Source organism: Suncus etruscus, chromosome 10 (assembly GCF_024139225.1).
Source record: "Suncus etruscus isolate mSunEtr1 chromosome 10, mSunEtr1.pri.cur, whole genome shotgun sequence".
In the NCBI taxonomy this organism is placed as follows: domain Eukaryota; kingdom Metazoa; phylum Chordata; class Mammalia; order Eulipotyphla; family Soricidae; genus Suncus; species Suncus etruscus.
The window spans coordinates 37,626,953-37,646,377 of NC_064857.1; the positions used below are offsets into that span (position 1 = coordinate 37,626,953).

The following is a 19,425-nucleotide window of genomic DNA, read 5'->3' on the forward strand; positions in this document are numbered from 1 at the left end:
ATGCCGGGGATTGAATCCGGGTTGACCACATATAGGCAAATACCCACCAACTTGTGCTATCACTCTAGCCCACAAAGCATGATTTGTATGTGCTCAGCTATTGAATTATCTCCCTGGTACTTAGATTTTATACATTTTTGTAGAACTACTTGAAAGAAAATCACAAAACCTACTTAACTTTTCCCTCCAAATAAAGTAGCATATATGTTAAAGCATATGATTTTATTAGAATGAGTTTAGTACAATACCTATTGAGGCAGTCATCCACACAGCCCTTCCTGATGTCATCATCTGGTTTCTTACAGTTACAGGTGGTAGCCTCATAACCAGAAAGGGGTTTGACATCAACATAGACATCTTGAGAGAAGACAGAAAAAAAGTTTGTACATATACAAAATAATTTTTAAGTGTCAGGCAATGAAGAATAATGAATGATATGCAGAAAGAAAATAAGTTACTCACTTGAACGGATTTTTTTATATAATGGAACATCTGGCTTTTTGTACAGCTAAAAGAAAAAAAAAATTTGAGATAGTGTTCAACTTCCAATTCCAGGCAGCAGTATCAATCACTAAGAATACAAGAAATTATCCATGTTCTATTTGTAGAAAAAAGAATACTAGTAGGGGCCGGGTGGTGGCGCTAGAGGTAAGGTGCCTGCCTTGCCTGCGCTAGCCTAGGACGGACCGCGGTTCGATCCCCCGGCGTCCCATATGGTTCCCCAAGCCAGGAGCAACTTCTGAGCGCATAGCCAGAAGTAACCCCTGAGCGTCACCGGGTGTGGCCCAAAAACCAAAAAAAAAAAAAAAAAAAAAAAAAAAATACTAGTAAAAAGCTTATAGGATAGAGGCAATTATTGGGCAGTGTTTTACCACAGAAGATAGGCTGGCTGTGTGCAAGACAAGCATCCTACCTAATGTGCTATTTCTCTAGTGCAATATTCATTAGTTCTGATTTCCAAAAATACTTTTATTTGATCCCTGATTACATAAAATAGAAAAAAAAGATTAGTAAAAGCTAGATATCTATTTACCTCACTTGCCTTAATGCCTACTCTCCAATGGTTTTTAAGTTAGGTAGGGGGATGAGATTTGGGGCCATATCTAGTGGTGCGTGGGGACCAAATGAGATACCTGAGATCAAAGTAAGGCTAGCTGCATGAAAGGCAACAGCCTTACCATCTGTACTATCTCTCTGGCCCCTACAATGGTTCTTGTTCATTTTATTTTGTGTAAAACAACTGGTGGTACTTGGGAGATATTCATGTCTCTAATGGTGGTCTCTAATGGGGTCGCTAATGGTGGTACTGAAGTGATGATACAATGCCAGGAACTGAACCCAGGTGTGCCACAAGCAAAGTATACTCTTAGCCTATTGATCTATCTCTCAGCAGCACTCTCCATAAATAATTCTTTTTTTTTTTTCATAAATATTCTTAATTTAGAATCAGCTTAACACAAAAATAACGGGGGTAAACTTTTTTTTTTTTTTTGGTTTTTGGGCCATACCCGTTTGACGCTCAGGGGTTACTCCTGGCTATGCGCTCAGAAATCGCCCCTGGCTTGGGGGGACCATATGGGACGCCGGGGGATCGAACCGAGGTCCGTCCTACGCTAACGCTTGCAAGGCAGACACCTTACCTCTAGCGCCACCTTCCCGGCCCCACGGGGGGAAACTTTTTAATTAGAAAAGCAAGAGGGAGAAACAGCACTTTAGTTTTATTAGTTCCTAGTATATTTAAAGACTTTTATAAGTAGGAGAGTGTTAAATATTTTTGCTGTTTCCTTTTATTTTATAAAAATTAAATTTCAAATAGAATAAGCCAACAAATATAAAGAAGAAAATTTCTTTCTTTCTTTCTTTTTTTTTTGGTTTTTGGGTCACACCCGGTGGTGCTCAGAGGTTACTCCTGGCTGTCTGCTCAGAAATAGCTCCTGGCAGGCACAGGGGAGGACACACACACACACACACACACACACACACACACACACACACACACACACACACACACACACACACACACACACACACACACACACAACACACACACACACACACACACAACACACACAACACACACGACCATATGGGACACCGGGATTCGAACCAACCACCTTTGGTCCTGGATCGGCTGTACACTGCTGTGCTATCTCTCCGGGCCCAGAAGGAAATTTCTCTCTCTCTTTTTTTTTTTTTTTTGGTTTTTGGGCCACACCTGGCGGTGCTCAGGGGTTACTCCTGGCTGAGTGCTCAGAAATAGCTCCTGGCAGGCACAGGGGACCATATGGGACACTGGGATTCGAACCAACCACCTTTGGTCCTGGATTGGCTGCTTGCAAGGCAAACGCCGCTGTGCTCTCTCTCCGGGCCCCGAAGGAAATTTCTTAATACTGCTGGCAGTACATTTAAATTCTCCTGAGATCTCCATCAAACAGGATTTTTACAGAACATAATCTCTGCTACCAAAATAAAAGTCCATAATATTAACAGAAGGTTGCCAAGCAAAGCAGGAACTTACTGCTATTTTGAAGTCTGAGTAAAGGCAAATAGGTCACATTAAATATGGATGCGAATTCATTTTTTGTAAGTCTCTAACCTTCACAGGGACACTTCCTGGGATGAGAGTATTAACAAAGAGATAGAGAAGGCTCTCCTCCCCACACCTCTATCACTTAATGAAAACTTATTAAGATAGATTCTGTTACCTGATTATGCTTCCACTGCCAAAGAATGTCATAAGGAAGCTGGAAGTCAATTCTCTTTTGCCTTAGATATTTTCCTGAAACATACAAAACATAACCAATTCCAATATCTATTCACAGAAAAGGTTAAATACTCATAAAATCTAATACACAGATTATAGACTTTATAATATACAAACTGATTAAAGATACAATTTTTGATATGTGTTAGACTGTACCTTGTTTTACCCAAAACAAAGATCATCCTTGGTTCCTTTGTATCTGTTTGTTTGTTTGTTTGTTTGTTTGTTTACAACTTGGCTTTACCCCAAATCAGAGATTGTCTTCCATGGAGACCTGAGCTTGACTGGCTCAGGATAAGGCTAAGTTATCCTTATTCCTTATGTCTATATTTCCCCCACCTGGGGTGGCTTTGTATTCTATAAAAACAACAGTTCTGGCAGGTAGCTTGTGCTTCATATGAGAGAGAAGATTACCAGAAAACACGTGTTTCATCCTTAGCCTGGTTTGGATTATTTCAAGCATGGCCTGCCTAAGAGCCGTACACCTAGGGTTGAAAATATGGCACGTGGGTTGATTTTACAATCATGCATTTTTGCATTATTTTTTTGGTTTGTTTGTTTTTTTGGGGGGCCACACCTATTTGATGCTCAGGGGTTACTCTTGGCTAAGAGCTCAGAAATTGCCCCTGGCTTGGGGGACCATATGGGACGCCGGGGGATTGAACCGTAGTACTTCCTTGGCTAGCGCGTGCAAGGCAGACACCTTACCTCTAGCGCCACCCTCACCGGCCCTGGATTTTTGTTTTTGGTTTTTGGGCCACACCCGGCATTGCTCAGAGGTTACTACTGGCTGTCTGCTCAGAAATAGCTCCTGGCAGGCACGGGGGACCATATGGGACACCGGGATTCGAACCAACCACCTTTGGTCCTGGATCGGCTGCTTGCAAGACAAATGCTGCTGTGCTATCTCTCTGGGCCCGGATTTTTGCATTCTTAATTTTAGTTGCTTTTTGACACCAAAACTCCACGTGGAATGTAAAATATGCATACATACACATCACAGTTGGTGCTGACCCTAAAAGTATGTATATTTATTTAATTTAGTATTTATTTATTTGTATTGTTTGGATTTTGGGTCATATACAAGAGGTGCTCAGATACCACCACTTCTGCTGGTGATGCTTGGGGTGAGGGGAGAAATGTGATGATGAAAATTAAAAAAGGGTCTCCTACATGCAAAGCATGCACTCCACTCTAGGGAGCTTTCACTTGGTACAGTAGTTAGTTAATAGTAGTTATATAAAATAAATTAACATAGCAAATTTACCAACCAAACAATAAATGTCAATAAGGAAACCAGAGGGGCCAGAGCGGTCGAGTTACAGGTAAGGGTTCTGCATTGCAAGTGCTAGCCTAGGACGTACCGAGATTCGATCCCCCGGCTCCCATATGGTCCCTAAAGCCATAAGCAATTTCTAAGAGCATAGCCCTTAGCGTCAAATGGGTGGCACAAAAACAAAAAAAATAAATAAAAAGAAAACTAGATACTAAAATTGATTATTGAATTCATTACTCGTTACAATTATTACCTGTTATTCTTCATTACCATACCCAATATAAGATTAATTCTAAGTGTTTTCTAATCATAATTCCTATTGAGATACTTCAACTTTTGACATGGAGATTTATGATATGGAGCTGGAGAGAGCTCAATGAGTATGATTTGTATGCAGGTGACAATGGCTTGATCCTGGCACCACATTATTCCTAGAGCACCAAGGAAGTAGAATGCTGGGTGTGGCACAAAAAGAAAACAAATCAAGGGGTCGGAGCAATAGCACAGCGGTAGGGCATTTATTTGCCTTGCACACAGCTGATCCGACATTCCATATTGTCCTCCAAGCCAGAATAGATTGCAATTTCTGAGTGCATAGCTGGGAGTAACCCCTGAGCGTCACCGGATGTCGCCCAAACCAAAAAAAAAACCAAACAAACAACAACAAAAAAAACAAACAAAAAAAACTGAAGGCTGGAGAGAAAGTACAGTGGTCATGGTCTTTGCCTTGCATGCAGCTGACACCATATATTATTCCCGAGTCTGCCAGATATGATCACTGAGTACAGAGCCAGGAGTATGCTTTCAGAATTGCAGGGTGTACCCCTTATACCAAAAAAGTAGTTAAAGAGATAACAGATCATCATAAGCCAGGAATTATTCTTCATGAAATAAAATATACATAAAGAATCTGCACTGTAAATAAATAAATAAATGAATGAATGAATAAAGGGGCGGGAGAGATAGCATGGAGGTAAGGCATTTGCCTTTCATGCAGAAGGTGGGTGGTTCGAATCCTGGCATCCCATATGGTCCCCTGAGCCTGCCAGGTGCGATTTCTGAGCATAGAGCCAGGAGTGACCCCTCAACACTGCTGGGTCTGATCCAAAAACCTAAAAAAAAAATCTGCACTACATTATCAAAGTATGGCAGTGCTTGCAGTAGGTGAAGTATGCAATACTGAGAACTGAACAAAAATCTCATACCTGCTAAGAAAGTGCTTTTGTTGCCCCCTGAAGGTGTGGGCAGGGCTGTGCGCAATTGTGTTCCACACTGCCTAAGTAAAAAATCACCACCCAACAAAAAGGAAACAAAAATTTACATTTTCTTCAAAAACTTTTTATAATCTTCAATTAAAATATTAAATTTTATTTGGTTCTTTGGGACATACCCGATGATGCTCAGGGGTTACTCCTGGCTCTGCACTCAAAAATTGCTCCTGGCTTGGGGACCATCTGGGATGCCAGGGGACCGAACCACAGTCCATCCTAGGTAAGCCGCATGCAAGGCAAATGCCCGACCACTGCACCAATGCTCCGGCCCCATAATCTTCAATTAAAATTTTAGTTACTGAGAAATGCTCAGTGGTGCCCAGATGCTGTATCTGGAGGTCGTCTCTCATGGAAGTGGTTGGGGAACTACGTGATGCCAGAGACCAAACCCAGGTATTCTGCATGCAAAACATGTGTTTTACAGGCTGGAGAGGCAGTACAACGAGAAAAGTACTTTTCTTTATTTTGCTGACCTAGGTTCAATTCTCAGCATCACATATAATCTGCACCAGGAGTGATCCATGAAAGCAGAGCCAGGAATAAATACTAAGCATAACTGGGTGTGGCCTAAACCTCAAAAATAATCTGTCAATCTCTATGGTTCTACTAGAAAGCATTTAATATTTTAGGCTGATAAACATTTTGAATATACATTTTTGTGGTGGAAGGGACTTCCCAAGAAGTCTCAGTTGATACTTTGCCAACTAGGTAGATAAGGTCAATGCTCAGACTCAAGAATTCAATTCTGGGCCCAGAGAGATAGCACAGTGGCGTTTGCCTTGCAAGCAGCCGATCCAAGACCAAAGGTGGTTGGTTCGAATCCTGGTGTCCCATATGGTCCCCTGTGTCTGCCAGGAGCTATTTCTGAGCAGACAGCCAGGACTAACCCCTGAGCACCGCCGGGTGTGGCCCAAAAACCAAAAAGGAATTCAATGCTGGGGCCGGAGAGATAGCATGGAGGTAAGGCATTGCCTTTCATGCAGAAGGACGGTGGTTGGAATAACGACATCCCATATGGTCCCCTGAGGCTGCCAGGAGCGATTTCTGAGCATAGAGCCAGGAGTAACTCCTGAGCGCTGCCAGGTATGACCCAAAACCTAAAACAAAACCAAAAAAAGAAAAAAAAGAAAAAAGTATTCAATGCTTCTCAGGCGGTGGTATGGAGGAATATGTGCCAGTAGGGACATGGCTGGGGTGCTTATGAACCTCAAGGATTATAGTTATAGTTTATCAGCGGAAAAGATCATTCTTTCCTGATTAATCTAATATGGCACTCTTTTCAATTAACAGCAAAAGTAAAAACACAATATAAATTTTGAGTAAGTGCTTATCATAAAGTCCCCTGATTTTGTTTGGAATAGGTTTATTATATATTTTGGCTTTTGGGCCACACCTGGTGGCACTCAGGTTACTCCTGGCTCTGCACTCAGAAATAACTCTTGGCAGGCTTGGATGACCATATGGGATGCTGGAGATTAAACCCAGGTCCGTCCCGGGTTGGCTGCATTCAAGGCAAATGCCCTACCATTGTGCTATTGCTCCCACCCCGAAATACATTTCTTTAAAGAAATAAAAAAAATATGATTTCATGAGATGTTTGAAAGTATTAATCTTTGCCAGGGAGATGGCTCAAAGGTTGAGGTTTGCATATAGGAGGCCCAGGTATGATCTGAGCAGCACCAGGAGAAAAACCCTGAATGAAAAGCACTGGTTATAGCCCTTGGACATGATCAAATAGGAGTGAAACTCTGCCTCTCAAGTTACTTAACAGAATTTGACTTCATGGTAAAATGCATCAGGAGGGAACACCTGAGGCATACCTTGTAGTATTTAGAGGACTGTGTGGTGTGTGGAACTGAACAAGTCTACCTGGTGCAAAGCATGCAATCTATTCTATGATTTTCCCTGGCCCTATTTGTTTTATTATATATATTTTGTTATTATATACATTATTATATATTTATTCAGCCCACTCCTGGTGGGCTGAAGAACCATATAGGATGCCAAGGATTGAATCCAGCTCATCTGCATGCAAGGCAAATACCTTACCTTCTGTACTATTGGCCCCTATTTGCATTATTATTTTTATAGTTCAAGGAATGATTCTAGGACCTCACATATGCAAGGTACTTTACCACTGAGCTACACATATCTGGATTATCTAACAACTTTATTCACAGAATTCATGTCAAATTAGTCTGAAAGATTAAAATGTGGGGACCAAATGCAGGCTTTGCAAATGCCTAATCATGGTTTGATCAACACATGGGACGCTGACCAGTGGTGTTAGTACTGGAGGCTCCTGAGCACTGTTGGATGATTCTGGTAGTCCTTGGAATTAGAGGGGCTATGCAATACTATATCCTTGAGTCTGAGCATCCAACTATTCAGTCCAGTTGGGAGAGAAATGCCTGGAGTAATACCAGATTCCCTCCTGAGTACAAATGGGAGTAACACCCTTTAAAAAAAGGAGAGACTGGGCAGGGCAATGGCACAGTGGTAGGGCATTTGCCTTGCATGCGACTGACATGGGATGGACCTGGATTTGATTCCATATGCATCCCATATGGTCCCTGAGCCTGTCAGGAGTGTTGGGTCATGAGTAAATTGGCTACGCAGCAGAAAGCTGGTCACATTGGAAGGAGAGGTGGGCCAAACTCCTGTCCTGTGGAAACCATCCCTGCTGTATCCATCACAAAGAATCATCATTTTCCTGATGATTTTGCCTCATCACCCCTCCACAATTCCCTTTAGGGGAAACCAATCTGACAAAACTTCAGGTACGCCAGTTTTGGGGCTGAGATCACTAGGACTTTTTGGAGTGTGGCCACCCTCCTCCCATATCTTCTTTCTTTCAGGAAATCTGGCAGCTAAGAACATGGCCCTAAAAGCCACAATATCAATAATAAGGCTTTGAATTTTTGGACAACTGTTTGATCCTGTCATCTCTATAGAAATGCACCAATTTAACATGGACAGCTAACAAGAGATTACTAAACTGTATGCCATTGTATTGATGGTTTCATTAAAGATATAGTAATTTTGATAAATGTGCTTGCTAATCTACCTTTTATCTTTTTTCTTCTCTATTATTTTATAATTTTTCTTTCTATTCTTTTTAAAATAACTTGCTCTCACCTGGAAACAACAAATCAACTATGTGATGCATTTTCTTTAAATCAAGTTAAAAAAAAAAAAAAAGAACGACTAAAATGAGTACTAAAAGAAAAAAAACTGTATTTAAATTGATTTCATTCTGGGGCTCTTAGATCACTATTCAAGCCAGGTATGTTACGAAAACATTGATAAATCCATTAGTCTTTCTAATTCCTTTAAAATGAACTAATAACTAGTGGCCAGAGTGGTAGCACAGTGATAGAGCATTTGCCTTGCATGCAGCTGACCCAGGACGGACCTGGGCTCTATCCTTGGCATCCCATATGGTTCCCCAAGCCTGGATGTGATTTCTGAGCACAAATCCAGGAGTATCTCCTGGGCACCACCAGGTGTGGCCCCCAAAACAAAACAAAGGAAAGCAAAAAACCGATTAACTATATCCTTATAAGTAACCTTGAACTTAATCATAAATCTAAATAAGCCAATTACCTATCAGGTAAAACTGTAAGACTAAAACTGTAACCTCACCCCCATCTTCCTATGTAACCTTACCTGAGGGTAAGATCTGCCCATTTCAGGGAGGGGTCTTTGAGAGGTATCAAAAGGTTTACCTCAGGGGCGGGAGGGGAGATTTGGAGGATTGATTGAGGGGGGAGTCAGGAAGAGAGCTGGCAGGATGGAGGTAGAAGAAACACGTTAAGATGACAGGGCAGTGGAATAGGCTGCTTAAATGGTTAGCAACCTGCGGCTCTCGAGCCACATGTGGCTCTTTACAATTTTAATTTGGCTCTTCTGTGTGCCGGGCGGCCACTCCAGGAGTCAGGACTCTGCTCCTAGCCTCTGTCAGTGCACGCCCTGTGTGGCTCTCAAAATAAATTTCAATCGTGGTTTTGGCGAGATTTGGCTCAGCTGAAAAAAAAGGGTTGCCGATCACTGGCCTAGGAGGCTAGGGCCTTGAATAAAGAAAGCTTCATGTCTCCTGAAACCTGACTGCCTGTGAGTTTTCTCCCCTACGCTATCTTGAACCTGCAGACCTGCCGGCTGGAAGGGGTTGCAGACGTGTGGCCTGTGCTGGCAGAGAAAGGCCCCTCCGTCCATCCCATCACCATCCAGCCCCACCCAGGGCTGTTATTCAACACAAAACTGTCCTCTTTTTTTTGGGGGGGTGGGGGTGGGGGAACACACCTGTTGACACTCAGGGGTTACTCTTGGCTATGCACTCAGAAATCGTTCCTGACTTGTGGGGGGGACTGTATGAGATGCTGGGGGATAGAACCGTGGTCCATCCTAGGCTAGAGTACACAAGGCAGAGATGCCTTATGGCTTGCACCATTGCTCCAGCTCCTGTCATGTTTTCTTTAAACAGAACCTTTTTATTTACTTATTATCATCTTAAAGCCTCGGTATCATGATGCTGGGTTCAGAAATACCTAAATTTTCTGAAAAACTATGGCTCTGACCTGATGGGAGGAAATAGTTTCTTCAAATTATGTTTGGTATTAAATTCTGAGAAAATAAAACAAATATTTCATAGGCACTAGTACGATCACTTAGCTGAGAGTTAAGTCTTTAAACCTTATTTTATTTTTTACATTTTATGTTATATCGAGTATGGCTGTGTTGCAAGTCAGCCCTTGATTGGGTTGACTGATGGAGGGATGGAGAATGAGGTCTTTCCCCTCCAGCTCGGAGCACGCGTCTGCCACCCTGTTTAGCCTGCGGTCTGAGGTGAAGCGGCGGGTACGGCTAGTAGACAGTCAGGCTTGTGCAAATTCAGCTTTATTTGGAGGACAAGACTGAAGCCAAAAGCCTCAGCATCAGTTCTAGCCAAAAAGCCCTTTGCCTTCCACAGACCTTTGCTTTTCCCCCCAGAATCAGGTACCACCCAAGGTGGGAGCAGAATCAGGTACCACCCTAGGGTGAGAGCAGAATGCCAGGTCACACCCTAGGGTAGGACACAATTACGATCAGGGTAGGGTCAGTAACAATAATCCCATTGAAATGTTTACATACAGAAGATGGCTGAAGGCTTAGTTTTTGACTCTGTACTTGATGATCAGATCTGGAAGGATGAGGGTCTATATATGGTGCCAAGGATGAAACCCAGATTGATATCAAGTAAGGTAATGGCCTCATACCAGCTAAACTGTCTCTTAGGCCCAAGTATTTAAATTCTTTACAACTACTAATACAGAAAAATTAAAGCAAATTAATCTTTATTGTATAATTTGTCTATACATTAAAAGTGCTGGTACTAAGCACTCAGGAGGGAAATAGTTTGGCATCCCATATGAAACATCCTGAGCTAAAATAAAATAAATACCACATTAGGAACCAGGAGTGATTCCTAAGTGAGAACTAAGAGTAAGCCCTAAGCACTGCCTGGTGTGACCACCCCCCCCAACAATGTAACACAAAGCAAGAAAAAAAAAATCTTCTTTGGAGTGGGAGAGTTGAAGGTGAGAAAGAAGGGGCAGGCAGGGTGAGGAGAGAGAAGTGGGTAGAGAGAAAGGGAAAGAGAAGAAAGAGGTTTGCATCCATTTACAGTTACTAATATTTAGGTGAAAAGGACCTAACTCTTATTTGTATCACTTAGCCTAAGGTAAAACTGATTTGTTATAATTTTATTTATAAACTAATTTAGTTTTTTTTCCTCCCCCCCCCTTTTTTTTTTGGTTTTTCGGGCCACACCCGTTTGATGCTCAGGGGTTAATTCTGGCTAAGCGCTCAGAAGTTGCCCCTGGCTTGGGGGACCATATGGGACACCCAGGGATCGAACTGAGGTCCTTTCCTTGGCTAGCACTTGCAAGGCAGACACTTTACCTCTAGCGTCACCTCACCGGCCCTATAAACTAATTTCTAAGAAAAAGAGATTTATTCCATGGTGTTAAATAAAGAGGGGATTTACTACATAAGTTAAACAATAAAGAAGGGGGCTGACAGAAATTTTAAGGCAAATGTTTTGCATGTACCTGACTCTAGTTCCATCACTGGTATAACAGTTTCGAGTATTATTGGGTATACCCCAGGGGGCCTCAGCAGCACCACCTTAAGCCTCAGTTTTGAACCACTTACCTGGCTGACCAGCATCACTGGAATAGCCTAGGCTTCCTAGTAATTGTTTTGGAAGCCCCCACCCCGCCACTCCCAAACAAAAATGGTAAAGAAAGGCTCTAAAACTATGAATGGCATAGAAATAAATCCAAGAAAAAGAAATTTTCCATCCCCAGCAATATCATGAATATTGTACACTGAATACTCACCAACATGAATGGGAGCTGGGAATAAGCCATATTCATGCTCTCCTGGAGTATACTCCAGTTTCTCTTTCTTTAATTGGATCAATCGGCTCTTTGGGCTGTGATCAAAAAAGAATGGGAACAGTTAGAGGCAATAAAATTTCCTCCTGCGGTTAAATACAAAAGCGACTCACTCCCAGGCAGGATCTTGCAGCCAACCTGGCTTTGATCCCCCAGAATCCCCAATGGTCCCTTCAAGCCAACCAGGTGTAACTCCTGAGTGCAGAGCCAGGACTAATCCCTGAACATCTCGGATGGGGGAGCCCCATCCATCACCCCTCCAAAAAAAAAAGGGGGGGGGGAGGCGCAACTTACTATCAGTACTACTTATTTTAACAGTGTTTAAATCTTAAATATATATTTAGAAAAAATGATATAGTATTTTCAGAATCTACATTTCTAGTACTGCCACTTAGGAGGCATGAGAATCAAATGGACATTCCCGAACAGTTTAGAGAATTTCTACTTCAAATTTGATCATAATGATTGTCTTTTTTTGTTTGTTTTTGGGTCATACCCAGTGGCTCTCAGAGGTTACTCCTGGCTCTGCGCTCAGAAATCACTCCTGACAGGTTCGGGGAACCAACCATATGGGATGTTGGGAATTGAATCACCCACCATCCTGGGTTGGCTACGTACAAGGCAAATTCCCTACTGTCAGTTAATGATGTATAATTTATAAAGTACTTTCACATATATCATTTATGTCATTCTGGAAAGAAAGTGAGAGGAAAGCTTTGAGAAACAGTTGCTTTATCACGTTAAGTGATCTGCCTTAATATTAGTATCTAATAGATCAAAGCGAATGAAGATGAAAGATAAAACCTGTCCCTCACTCAATTTCCATTCACTTACTATTTTTTTTTCAGTTTTTATTTATTTATTTATTATTTTTTGAGAGAGAAACACCTGGTGTAGCTCAGGGGTTACACCTAGCTCTATCCTCAAAAACCACTCCTGGGGTCCAGAGAGATAACTAACAGCTGGGTGTTTGCTTTGCACGCTGCTGACCCAGGATGGATGGTGGTTCAGGTCCCGGCACCTCATATGGGTCCCCTGAGCCAGCCAAAAGTGATTTCTGAGTGTAGAGCCAGGAGTAACCCCTGAGGGCTGCAGGGTATTTTGGCTTAATGGTTCTGAAAATAAGGGAGGATTGACATGTTTCTTTTAAGAGTTGTAAAGAACTGTCGTAAAAAAACACACACAAAAAAAGGATTGGAGCTATAGCACAGCAGGTAGAGCATTTGCCTTTTACATGGCCGACCCAGATTTGACACCTGGCATCCCATATGATCCTCCAAGCCTGCAAGGAGTGATAATTTTGAGTGCTGAGCCAGAAGTAATGGTTGAGTGGCACCAGGTGTAGCCAAAAACCAAACCCAAACACCACACAAAACCCAAGAAACCCTGAGCAACGCCGGGTGTGGCCCCAAAACAAAACAAAACAAAACAAAAAACAAAACGTTATCTAGGGCTAGAGAGGTAGCTAAATGGGCTGAGCACATGATCCCAGCACAGTGATCTCTGAGCACTGTCTGGTGAAACCCCACGCAATACTGATGTCTAAGACATATTATTATGAATGATATTAAATAAAATTGCTTTCCTACTTCCTGGTCAAGGTTGACCATTTTTAAAATATTTGCTTTCATTGTTTGGGCCACACTTGATCCGTGGTCAGCATTTTTTGTTTTTTGGGTTACATCCGGCAGCGCTCGGGGTCACTCCTGGCTCCACGCTCAGAAATTGCTCCTGGCAGGCTCAGGGGACCATATGGAATGCCGGGATTCGAACCACTGTCCTTCTGCATGAAAGGCAAATGCCTTACCTCCATGCTATCTCTCTGGCCCCTCTCTTTTATAGCATATATACACTCTCAATTGTTTGTCAATTTGTAGGTTAAGATTATTTAGCTGAGGGGCTGGAGAAATAGCATGGACAGAGGTAAGGCGTTTGCCTTTCATGCAGGTCATTGGCTCAAATTCCGGCATCCCATGTGGTCTCCTGAATCTGCCAGGAGTGATCCAAAAAGAAAAAAAGGTTATTTACCTGTTTTGGGTCTCCCCTTTACTGAGCAATGCGTTACTTCTGGGTATGCTCAGGGTGCTGGGACTGAACCCTGCTGAGCAGAGTGCAAGGCAAACACCTGACCTGCTGCACTCAGCTGTGGGGTATTTTTGTTGTTGCTGGTCACACACAGTGCTTGGAGCTGCTAAGGGCTCTGTGACAGGACTATGTGGTGTTGAGAATCAAATTTGGGCCTCTTGCATGCACTCAGTCCACTGAACCACCTCTCCTGTCCCTTCTTTTACTTTTGTTTTGAACATTCTGAACACCTTTAAGGTCATGTTTGTGTACACTTGTTTCTGTATAACTGTAAGTTCAAAGGACCCTGTGTGTGTATATACGTGTTTCTATATCATTGTAAGTTTAAATGACCAGGACAAATATTTCTGTTCCTGTAAGAATGAAGAGTAGTCATAACGTATTTAAATTGAACAGAATTTGTGAAAGGTTTCATTTTTATATATGACTGAAGTTGAAAAATGAGACTAGGGGGCCGGAGAGATAGCATGGAGGTAAGGCATTTTTGCCTTGCATGCAGAAGGTCGATGGTTTAAATCCCGGCATCCCATGTGGTCCCCTGAGCCTGCCAGGAGCATTTCTGAGCGTAGAGCCAGAAGTAACTCCTGAACATTGTCAGGTATGACCCCAAAACAAAACCAAAATAAAACAACAACAAACATACAAACAAAAGGAGACTAATACAACATACTGTGTAAAGGAAAAATGTCCTTTAGGGTATTTATTCCTAACAGGCTAAATGACTATTTTGCATGTAGAAGGTCCCAATTAAATCCCTAGCACTGCATGGACCTGAGCACTAGCAGTGATCCCTAAGCCCAAAATTAGAGTAGCACCTGAGTGTTAAAGAAAGTGGCACAAAAACTAAAAACTTAAAAAAAAACAAACACAAAAAAAACTGGTGCCAGAGATAGCATGAAGGTAAGGCGTTTGCCTTGCATGTCTTGCATGCAGAAGGACGTTGGCTCGAATCCCTGCATCCCATATTGTCCTCCAAACCTGGCAGGAGTGATTTCTGAGCATAGAGCCAGGAGTAACCCCGAGCACCGCCGGGTGTGACCCAAAAACCAAAAAGACAAAAAACTTGTTTTTCTCATCAAAAAGGTAGTTTGCAATTCATACTATTTTACATGTAAATGCAAATTATTACTTTGGCTGTCCCTTAGGTTATTACTTTTGTTTATATTTATTTTGGTTTTGGGGCATACCCAGCAGTGTACAGCAGTTACACCAGGTGAGACTTGGGGGTAAGTGGTGCTGGGGATCAAAATTAGATTGTCCATGTACAAGTCTGCACCCAGCAGTGCTCAGGTGAAGAATGTGGGCCGGGAACTAAAGGAAGATGGCAGCATGCAAGACAAGTGTTTTAATTTCTGTACTCTTGACTCCTAGGCTTTTATTTTAATTTTTTGACTTCAAAACAGGCTTTTAGGCTGTTATTGATTGATTATTGAATGACTCACAGATTAAGTTCTAAATACCATATTTTCTGGCATAAAAGAAGACTTTTGAAACAAAAAAAAAAAGTCAACCGAAAACCAGGGGTCGTCTTATATGCTATAGTTTGGAGCCCTGTAGGGTTTTTTTGTTTGTTTTTGGTTTTGGTTTTTGGGTCATATCCAGCAGCACTCAGGGGCTACTCCTGGCTCTAGGCACAGAAAGCACTCATGGCAGGCTTGAGGGTCCATAAGGGATGCCAGGATTTGAACCACCGTCCTTTTGTATGTAAGGCAAATGCCCTAACTCCATGTTATCTCTTCGGCCCTGTAGTTATTTTTTTTAAGAGAAAACAAAAACAAAAACGATGAAGAAATAGTGCTTATGCTTCAAACAAAATTATATTGCACTATAATGATCATAAATATGCCAATACCCCTCCATTACCAGTCTCTAAAGTCCTTGCCTCCCTCCTCCTTCTCATTGATAAACCCAATTTTCTGAAAGAGTCCAAGGGTGTTTTATCACTGGTCATTGTCTGTAACCTTACCATGTCCTTTTTGGGGGTAGTTTTCGGACTACACCTGGCAATGATCAAGTTACTCCTGGCCCAATACTCTCAATTATTCCTGGCAGTGCTTGGGAGTCCATATGGGATACAGGAGAATGAACCTGGGGCAGCCATGTACAACATTAAGTAATCTACCCCTTGTATTACCTCTCAAACCCCATACCTTGTTTTTTTTTATGTTCCACAAATGACAGCAGTCATTGTATATGTCTCTCTTTTATTGATTTATTTTGTTTAAATCACATCTCTATCCATGTTGTAGTAACCATGTTGTAGTAAAATAAAAAGTTTGAGAAACTCTTCATTTGTACATAGATTCATCATAACCACAGAGCAATGTGCAGAAGCAGTTGACCAAAACATAGATGTTCTGTGAAAGAGGGCTATATGCTGGACATGAGACTCCCAAGTGGCTGGCAAGCACCACATGTTTTCCCTCTATCTCATTTGAAGTTAATAATAGCTTCTGTAAAGAAGTTGGTGTGTACATCTAGAATCTCAGTTTTTCTTTTTCTTTTTTGAAACAGCTACTAGCAGTGCTCAGAGGTTACTTCTGGCTCTGCACTCAGTAATCACTCTAGGCATGCTTGGGGACCATTAGCAATGCCAGGGATTGAAATGGTTGGTCCATATGCATGGCATTACTCTACTCACTGTGCTACTGGCTTTGGGCTCTAGAAGCTCAGTTTTTGTGAGTCCCCACCAAAGAATACCAATGATCCCTTTGCTCTGGTGTCCAGTAGATCTCAGGTTTATGGGGTCTGAGGACTAGAACAGAGAAACATTCTCCTTTCTTTGGGTCACAACTGGGAGTGATTGGGAGCTATTTATAGCTCAAGGGGGAAACCACAAGGTGCTAGTGACTGAGTTGTATTGGCTGCATGTAAAATAAGTATCTTAATCCCTTTACTATCCCTTTAGTTTCAGAGGAACAATTCTTTCCTGCCCCTTTATCTTATGTTCTTGTCATCAAAAATTAAGCTTGGGGCCAGAGAAATAGCAAGCGGTGAAAGTGCTTTCATGCAGCTGATCCAGGACGGACGGTGGTTTGAATCCCAGCATCCCATATGGTACCCCCTGCCTGCCAGGAGCGATATTTGAGTGCCGAGCCAGGAGTAACCAGAGGGCTGCAGGGTGTGAGCCAAAAACAAAACAAAAGTTTGGCTGCAGAAGAAATCAGTTTGTGGCATGGGGAATTAAAAAGGCAGTGCCAATGCCAGGAATCACACTTGGCCAATTAGAAGGCACTGGGGATCAAAGACATGATTTCAAGCATGCAAAGCAGGTGTTTTACTAGTTCTACACTAGAGAAAATGACTAGTCCCCAAACTCTTTCCCCTCCAGAGGCAGCAAATCTCTTACATGGTTGATGAAGTTTACTTTCAAAACAATATTCTCAAGGGAATGGCTTCAAACTGAAAATATGTAGGAGGATATAACTGAGATAGGACATTCCATTCAAAAGAAACAATATAGACTCTTATTCTTTTCAAGCATACATAACCTATTCCCTAGAATAGACCCCAAATGAATCTTAATATTTTTAAGAAGACTAAAAGCCTATTAAACATCACTAATAAACATAATGATATGAATACATAAATTAATTATAAGTAACCTGGGGGGCTAGGAAAATGGCTCAATGGCCAGAATGCATGCTTAGCATGCACACAGCCTGAATTTGATCCCTGGTACCAAACTGCATCCCAGTATAAAAAACAACAGAGGAGGAGGAGGGAGCAGGAAGAGGGGTAAGAGGAGGAAAAACCTACTTTAGGTACCACAAATAACAACAAAAAATGTTGTATTTTGGTGACCATTTCACTCAATGTATCATTTTTGAAAGTTCAAATATAAATAGGTTTCCAAAATTCCTTCCTCCTTCATGTTTAAAGTGTTTTCATGGGGCCGGGCGGTGGCGCTGGAGGTAAGGTGCCTGCCTTGCCTGCGCTAGCCTTGGACGGACCGCGGTTCGATCCCCCGGCGTCCCATATGGTCCCCCAAGAAGCCAGGAGCAACTTCTGAGCGCATAGCCAGGAGTAACCCCTGAGCGTCACAGGGTGTGGCCCAAAAACCAAAAAAAAAAAAAAAAAAAAGTGTTTTCATGAATATAATTTTTGTTTTCACTTAAATCTTATCTTAAATTGTGCATCTATTATTAAGCCCATCAGAATAGACAAATCAAAAACAATTTAATGCCATGGAGTCACTTTACTCTCACTAGAGGGGGCAAGAACAATACAAACTATTGGCCACAGAATGCCAGTTAACAAGATTATTTTCTTTAGCCTTAAAAAGATTCAGTCAAGCTTCTGCATAACAGCTATAGAGGTGATATAAGGCACTTCTCCTAAATTTTCTTAATCCCTAATCCTGAAGGGTTGAACTTTCATAAATCAGAATTCCCAATTTTTGACTAATATGATAGTATGATATATTCCAGTTCATATTAGGAACCAAATGATCTTTTTCGAAATGGCAAGCAAGTTCTGGGTTAGGAGTTACCACTGGGCATCACCAGGGATAATGCAATGTCTACCAACACCCCCAAGGAAGTTGAGTACATTCCATTCACCTCTGAGAGTCTGGGTTTGATCCTAGATACTGTATAATACTCCAAGCATTGCAAGACCTGGCCCCTGCCAAAAACCCAAATACATACCTATAAACCAACTTTTGGATGTGGTTCTTCACAAAAAGTATTAGTAATTATTATTAAAAATTTATTTCCTAGGGGGACTAGAGTGGTGACACTAGAAGTAAGGCATCTGCCTTGCAAGCGCTAGCCTAGGATGGACCACGGCTTGATCCCCCGGGGTTCCATATGGTCCCCCCCAAGCCAGGAGCTATTTCTGAGCGCATAGCCAGGAGTAACCCCTGAGTGTCAAGTGGGTATGGCCCAAAACAATTTATTTCCTAGAGGCTGAAGTGATGGCGCCAAGTTGTAGAGCAAATTTTACCTTGCATGCAGCTAGGATAGACCATGATTCAATTTCCTGGCGTCCCATATGATCCCCCAAACCAGGAGCGATTTCTGAGTCCATATCCCTGAGCATTACCAGATGTGGCCCAAAAACCAAAAAAAAAAAAAAAATTTTTTTTTAATTTCTTAGTTTGCCATCTCCAAAGGAGAGGGAAAGCTAAATCCTATTCTCCTGAAGCCATGCCTGCTGTACTCATCCATTATCATCGCCACTTTGCCAATGGTCCTGTTTCAGCATTCATTTATGGCTCTCTGCAGAAACAGAGCTCCAGGTATGCCAAAACTCCAAGTATGTCATTATTTGGGTTGACATCAACTTTTTTGGAGTATAGGAACCCTCCTCAGTAACCCCACCAGCGCCTTCGTATAGTTCTGGAAGGCCGGGCAAAACAAAAGCAGCAGTATCAGCAATAGTGCTTGGAATTCCTAGACCATATTAGTGCATTTGCAGCTGTGTGACAGCTCCAATTTTTTTTTTAAAATACTGGCATCCAAGTAGGATGACAATGTGTATCTGAAGCCATCTAATGTTCAGAAACAAAAGAAATAACAGAACGATCATCTAGCAACAACAGCTTACTAAAGCTTCTTACGATTTAATGATCTCGTTGTGAGATACAAT

The 19,425-nt window shown here is 42.0% G+C and overlaps 2 protein-coding genes across 3 annotated transcripts in view; both read right to left on the bottom strand.

The window, feature by feature from the left end:
- LOC126020739 (farnesyl pyrophosphate synthase-like) overlaps positions 1–19,425 on the bottom strand; it is a 340,408-nt gene that overhangs the window by 173,410 nt on the left and 147,573 nt on the right. The window lies entirely within an intron of this gene.
- Positions 1–19,425, bottom strand: part of ASH1L (ASH1 like histone lysine methyltransferase) — a 178,512-nt gene that overhangs the window by 53,001 nt on the left and 106,086 nt on the right. The window contains 4 exon segments of the mRNA XM_049782187.1: positions 249–357; positions 463–508; positions 2,706–2,779; positions 11,692–11,786. Of these exon segments, the coding sequence (XP_049638144.1) occupies positions 249–357; positions 463–508; positions 2,706–2,779; positions 11,692–11,786 (324 nt within the window).